The sequence below is a fragment of the Dendrobium catenatum genome, unplaced genomic scaffold (genome assembly GCF_001605985.2).
Source record: "Dendrobium catenatum unplaced genomic scaffold, ASM160598v2 fragScaff_scaffold_370, whole genome shotgun sequence".
NCBI lineage: Eukaryota > Viridiplantae > Streptophyta > Magnoliopsida > Asparagales > Orchidaceae > Dendrobium > Dendrobium catenatum.
Genome location: NW_021318832.1, coordinates 4563390 through 4570488, shown reverse-complemented (window position 1 = coordinate 4570488; position 7099 = coordinate 4563390). Strand labels below are relative to the sequence as shown.

At 35.7% G+C, this 7099-nt stretch overlaps 1 protein-coding gene across 1 annotated transcript; it reads left to right on the top strand.

Moving 5' to 3' along the window:
- The first annotated feature begins 510 nt into the window (after positions 1–510).
- Positions 511–6767, top strand: LOC110113867 (nucleobase-ascorbate transporter 2). Its single transcript, XM_020846577.2, has 14 exons — positions 511–601; positions 695–792; positions 1149–1325; positions 1407–1507; positions 1678–1753; positions 3174–3233; positions 3345–3529; positions 3606–3702; positions 4274–4360; positions 4452–4510; positions 5288–5379; positions 5486–5563; positions 5653–5813; positions 6243–6767. Exons 1-14 carry the CDS (start codon positions 511–513, stop codon positions 6453–6455), a joined length of 1575 nt encoding a protein of 524 aa, XP_020702236.1. The 3' UTR covers positions 6456–6767.
- Positions 6768–7099: the final 332 nt, after the last annotated feature.

Sequence of the window (7099 nt, the reverse complement as noted above, 5' to 3'; positions counted from 1 at the left end):
GTGGCAACTGCCTTTTTCTCTCTCACCCTCCCCTGTTTTCAAGCCGCAACACCTTTCTCCCCTCTCCCTCTAGCCTTCATCTCTCTCTCTCTCTCTCTCTCTCGCTCTCTCGCTCGCTTTTTATCTCGCCTTTGGTGCATTTATATCAAAACCTTTGGGCAATCCCTTCCGGATTCTTCCCATCATCTCGAGATACACTAAACCCAGTGAAGAAATAAAGAGAGGAAGATAGCAAAGGAAGAAAGGCTTCGATTTTGCACTCCATCGTCATCTGGTTTCTCCTCAGCTTGTGGGTATACAAAAACGAACTAAGGCAATAGAGATAAGAAGAGTTGGGTAAAGAAGAAAGCTTCGTTTTTTAGCTTGAACACCATCTTTCTTCTTCTTATGTTAAAATACCTAGTCTCTGGAGAAGGAGTTCAACAACAAGCAGAGGAAAAAGTTTCGATTTTTCCTTGATTCGCCCCTTTTTTCATCTCTGTTTGGATTTCTGGCTTTCCTTTTTGAGAGATGTCGGATATCAAGCCAGAGGAGATTAGTCATCCGCCCATGGATCAGCTTCAGGGCTTCGAGTACTGCATAGACTCCAACCCATCCTGGGGTATGTCGAATTAAACCAAGTTCCAGATATTTCCTAATCTTTTTTGCCTGCTACGAAGCTGTTTGTGATTTAATTGTTCTATTGGGCTTCCAGGTGAAGCGATTGCCCTAGGGTTTCAGCATTACATACTGGCGTTGGGGACTGCGGTCATGATTCCTACTTTTCTAGTTCCATTAATGGGTGGAAGTGACGTGAGGATGCTTATTCTTTTCTCATTTCTTTTTCTACCAAATTTTTATGCTCCAAAACTTAACTTTTTTGCTAAATCATTCTCATTTTTCGTACATTTCTGCTTGTTGATGCATGGAAAGATAGATTTCTTACCAGTTGGTTTTTCCTCCTTAATGAATCCTCTGATTTTTGCATTTTCTTCTCATTTCTGTTCATTCCATCAGAATTCCGAATCATGTCATGCATGTCCTATTTTCAGATGATTATTTAATTTTATTTTTGACTTCTACTCGTATGAGCATCAGATGCATCTTTCATTTGTTAATTTCGACATTTATGTGAAGCTCTTATTTCTCATTTGGTTCTTGAGTTGCAGGATGATAAGGTGAGGGTGGTTCAAACATTGCTATTTGTAGGAGGGATCAACACATTGATCCAAACCCTCTTCGGAACTCGACTTCCAACCATAATTGGAGGATCATATGCATTCTTGATTCCTATTATCTCCATAATTCATGATTCATCCTTTAGCCAAATTGCTAACGACCGTGAGGTTTGAAGAACTAAAAGACTAATTATAAAACCAAATTAATCTTTGTGGAGCTTTTTAAGCTAAATTTATTTGTAATTTCAGAGATTTTTGCAAACCATGAGAGCTATTCAAGGGGCACTCATTGTTTCTTCAAGCATCCAGATCATTCTAGGCTACAGCCAGTTATGGGGAATCTGTACAAGGTACTATTTTCTCAACAGCAAGAATGCAGCCAAATTATTTGAATCATTCAGTTTATTCATAGAAATTTGATTTAATTGATCTATAAGTTGTTAGATGATGATTGAAGTGATATTTTCATGATTCGATAATGACTTCTGGCTCTCTTTTTCTTGTGGGGTTATGACATCAGATTCTTCAGCCCTGTGGGGATGGTTCCTGTGGTCTCACTGGTGGGCTTTGGCCTTTTCTATAGAGGCTTTCCAGTGGTAAAGTTTTGCTGCTACTTTATTTCAAAATAAAATTACAGAAGCTATAGTTGTCTTTAGTTTTCAGTTATTGTATGAAATTTAGTAGTGAAATGGTTTACTGCCTAAGTAGATTATGAATGAAAAAATTTTGAATAGAATTATTTAATGTCTGATGTATCACTCAATAGAAAAAAAAAATTAGAATGGAGATTTATGAGGTTGAACCTAGGCATATAAACGAGTTAAACTAACAGGTGAGCTGGCTAGAGGATCAGTTCAATGAAGCTTGTGAGTCGGCTCGTTTAGAAAATGTTAACATAATGAACATGTAAATATATTATTCGATTTTGCGAGCTAATGACTCTCTCGTGAGCTGGCTAGTTAAAATGCTAATTTAAAATATATTTAAAATATATTATAATTCAAGAGTTTAAGTACAAAGTTGTTAAAAATATTTAAAAACTATATTTGTATATTTTCTTATTAATTCTCATCTAATTCATCATTATATTTATGACTTTATTATAACAAAATCGTATTGTTTGTTTCATAATTAATGAGCCGATTCAAACTCATAGAATTGAGCTCGTATTTAATTAATTAGTCAAGTTCAAGCATAAACCAGTGGTAGATCGAGCTCTAATCGACTCTTTAACACTCCTAGTTGAACCAAATTGTTGGGATAAGACTAATAAGTAAAATATTTTGCTGCTCAACTCATAATCCAAATGAGCCATGCCATCTATCCCACGACCTCTTTTGGACTATGAGTTAAGGCCTACGGAATTACTCGCCTAATAATGATAGGAAAATATTTCGCCGCCCAACTCAAAGTCCAAAAGAAATCTTATGGGAAAACATTCATGCAATAATTTAGACTTTTTTGTGCTGTGTTTTATACACCAAAGCATTACTCATAATGATGAAAATTATATGCTAAGGAAACAATTGTATCTTGTCAGAGGCAGCTCTCTTTCAGTAACTCACATATGCAACTGACTAAACGATCATCAAAACAGAATTTTAGGCCAGCCTTTGTTTCATTTATGAAGTTTCCAATGCTAGCATGATAAATTTATGAAATTTTCTCAAAAATAACTTCTTATCCAATTTAGTCCTGTGGTAGCTATAATTACTTTGATAAGAAATTTTTAATTGAGAACTAAACCAATATGGAGCATTAAAGTGGAATATGTGCCATAACTTATCAGAGATTCTCTACAATATAGATATCCTCCTTCAATTAAATGCTAAATATTCCTATAGTATCTTTTCCTCTTATCTTTGTCAGCAATATAGAGCGCCATTATTCTTGATCATTACTGCAAACCAAATGACTAACCTTTTTCATGAGTTCCTATTTCAGAACTGATTGCTAAAACAATACACCCTTTAAGCGGATCAGAACTGATCCCATACAGTATTTCTTGCATCTCAGGTTGGGAGATGCGTAGAGATTGGAGTTCCCATGCTCATCCTTTTCGTCGCATTATCACAGGTACTCTGCTCTTGCTAATTGAAAAAAAAAAAAATAGAAATTATGATTTCTTTTTCATAATTCTAATAAATAGGTCCCTTCCACATTTTCTTTTCATCCTCCCTCCATTAGTATCTGAAGCATTTAAGTGTGAGACGATTACCGTTGCTGGAGCGATTTGCATTGCTGATATCAATTGCCATCCTTTGGCTCTATGCTCATATTCTGACGGTGAGTGGAGCCTACAAGTACAGACCAGTGAAAACTCAGTTCAATTGTCGCACGGATCGAGCTAACCTTATCTCTTCTGCACCATGGTTTGTCTTCTTCATCTAAGTCTACCTCTCTTTCACTCGGTTATGGCTCAAAAATCTTATTGATTGCTTCTCAAAGGATAAAAGTTCCATACCCACTTCAATGGGGGGCTCCTACTTTTGATGCTGGCCATGCATTTGGCATGATGGCTGCTGTTTTTGTTTCACTTGTTGAGGTAATAACAAACATATTTATAATCCTTCTTGCACTTTGTATTGTCCCCTATTTTAATGAATAAGACTTGATGCAAAAAAAGGTGTAAACTAAGCTCCTGAATGCTTTATTGTGGATTTGTGACTAAAATGAACTCTAATGGTGAAAGAAGCATCTTTGAGTTTGTATTAAACACAAAAAGGTTCCTCTTACCTTTTGTATTGTCCCCTATTTTTATGAATAAGGCCAAGAGAGAGAGGCCCTTTGGTTCATTGCAAAGAAAAGTGTAACCGAAGCACCTGCATGCTTAATAGTGGATTTGTGCCCAAATGAACTCTGAAGATGAAAGTAGCATCTTTGAAATTTGCATTAAACATAGAAAAGTTACTGTTCAAACCAAAACAGAAAACATAAAAGGATTTTCGTTATGCTATCTCAATCAAAAAGCAAAGTAAACTCTTGGATACTTGGTAGTTTATTTGTGAAGTAAAATGAAATATAAAGAATTTAAACATGTACATTCTGGCTGTGTTTTATTTCCTTCATTTGTATTCAATCCAAATAAACACATGAGTTGATTTATGCTATCTCAGTCAACTGGAGCATATAAGGCTGCAGCTAGGCTAGCAAGTGCAACACCACCACCAGCTCATGTTCTTAGCCGTGGCATCGGATGGCAGGTGAAGAATTTCTCTCTCATTGTATGAAACTTTAGTTAGAAACATTAATGGATTCTGAAACTAAATATTTATATACATGGATGAAACCCAGGGAATTGGAATTTTGCTGGATGGCCTCTTTGGCACAGTATCTGGCTCAACCGTATCTGTGTAAGTGTGATATTTTATTGGAATATCCTTCCTTGTATTTACATACTACAAAACAGTACTTAGTGCAAATGAGCTGCAGCTCGTGCAGTATTAAAAAATTAACTTTCAAAGAGATGTTTAGAATTCAAATCCCTCAAAAAATATTCATCAAGTCTTTGTTTGGATAGAAGTTGAAAAAATAAAAATAAAACAAATCATTGATATGAGATTTTTAAACAATCTTCAATTTCCTTTCACTAAGACTCCCACTTGGCAAAGCCTGAAAGAGTAATTCATTCAGAGAGAATATATTCTATAGGCATAGTACAAATTTAAAAGTTGATGTAACTAGAGAAATAGAGAAAAAGATGGAGAGAGAAAACTCCTACCTCTTTCTACTTCGTGCTCCTTGTACTAAAAGAACATCTCAGAAAAGGTAATATAGGTCAATGTGCAATATACATGATAAAAGTTTTGACCGTCTCCACTTTCTTTTATGAATCCTCGGGAGTAACTTCATTAAGGAACCTTTCCTCTCCTTAGCCATTTCGGGTTAAGAAGATGTGAAAACGTCTTTCTCTCTAGATCCGAGGCGTGAAGTGGGAGAGAAGAGATGTTATTGAATAAGATGACCTTTGCATTTTTTATTTTGATCTTTTGAAATATGAAAAAGTCAAATAATTCTTTTCAGCTAACTTTTGAGAGTTTCTTTGGTGTGGTAAAGGCATTTTCTTGCTTGAAAAAGCATTCATTTTGTTAAAATAGAAGAACTAACATGTTAAAAGAAAGAGGTCACAGGGAGAATGTGGGACTTCTAGGAAGCACAAGGGTGGGTAGCCGAAGGGTGATACAGATATCTGCTGGTTTCATGATATTCTTCTCCATCTTGGGTATGTCTTTATGTTACAAAAAAAACTAGAATCAAAATCAATAACGTTCTCCTTAAAGAAACTACTTTGTTTTCTTAATCTTGCACTTTCTACTGTTCATTACCAGGGAAGTTTGGAGCACTATTTGCCTCCATTCCTTTCACCATCTTCGCTGCGGTTTATTGCATTCTTTTTGGATTAGTTGGTGGGTTTCTTTCCTCCATTTTTTCATCACTCATCAAACTCTTAGTTTTGTTGCCTAACAATAAATAATATTTGCTTTCTTTGTCTCAGCGGCTGTGGGTCTCTCCTTCTTGCAGTTCACCAACATGAATTCCATGCGCAATCTCTTCATCGTCGGTGTATCCATATTCCTTGGCCTGTCAATCCCTGAGTACTTCTTCAGCTATACAGAGAGTGCAAATCGCGGTCCAGCTCACACCAAGACAGAATGGGTACATTATGACTTAACTAATATATGCCTCTCTAATCTTCAATATTACTAACATCAGGGCTTGTTAGATGTAATGATTTTGTTTTCACATGCAAAATGCATACAAATAAAATCTTTGCATCCTAAACAAAAATAAAACCATCACTTTCTAACATATTGAATTTTCCACCTGATTCAATCTGATCAGAGTTTCTAAAACATTAAACATGTTTTTCATTAAAAGATTAATTAGCATGGCATAAAGGAGTTTAAATCTCTTTATACTGTCACTTAGGTTTCGTTTGGGACAGTTTTTTTGCTGCTTTCTAAAACAACTTTTTAGTATAAAAAGTCATTTTAGAAAGCAGTAAGAAAGTTGTCCCAAACAAAACCTTAAACTTCTGGTTGTTGAGAATTATTACTAATCATGGGTTGAAACAATTAATTGCAGTTTAATGACTACATCAACACCATATTCTCTTCTCCAGCAACAGTTGCTCTGATTGTTTCTGTGTTTCTTGACAACACACTTGACTTCAAGGACACAGCTAGAGATAGAGGAATGCCATGGTGGGTCAGATTCAGAACATTCAAGGGAGATAGTAGAAATGAAGAATTCTACACTCTACCTTTTAATCTTAATCGCTTCTTCCCACCTTCTTAGAGAACAAAATGAGCTACAGAGAATGAAGAGGACAAGAAGACTAAAAATGTTGAGTAGAGCTGACAATGTAGGCTGTGCTTCAGAGATGTTCTTGTTAGGGGGAAATGCTTTTTGGGGAGTTTATGAGAATACTTTCAGGGAAATTAATGCAGTTCAATAAAACTACAGAAGAACCCCATCAGCTCACTCTAGAGGGAGTTTAAACTAATGTTAGAATGAAAAAGTTGGGGCTTTTGGGTTGTAAGTAGTGTTAATGGATTTTGGATTTATGTAATCAATCCTACTAATGCTAATTTATCTTCTTTTCTTAAATTTTAATCTTGAAGACTATTTGGTATTACATATTTGTCATCTAAGACTTCCTATTTACATATTCTATCACCGTTTGTTCTCCAATAGCACCATTGCACATGCGCGGCCCACTCCGACATGACCAACAACAATAATAAACTTTCATACCATTATGTGGAAAAATTATTCTGTGAGAACGTCGAACACGGTCCGGAGATCAATAAAAATGTGCCACATCACCCTTTTACTGTACCGCGGCATCTGGACATACAGCTGTATTTAGCGTCTGCACAGAATAATCTCTCATGTGAGGTCGGCTTTATGAATCTTTTTTCTTCATTATGTTGTATTAA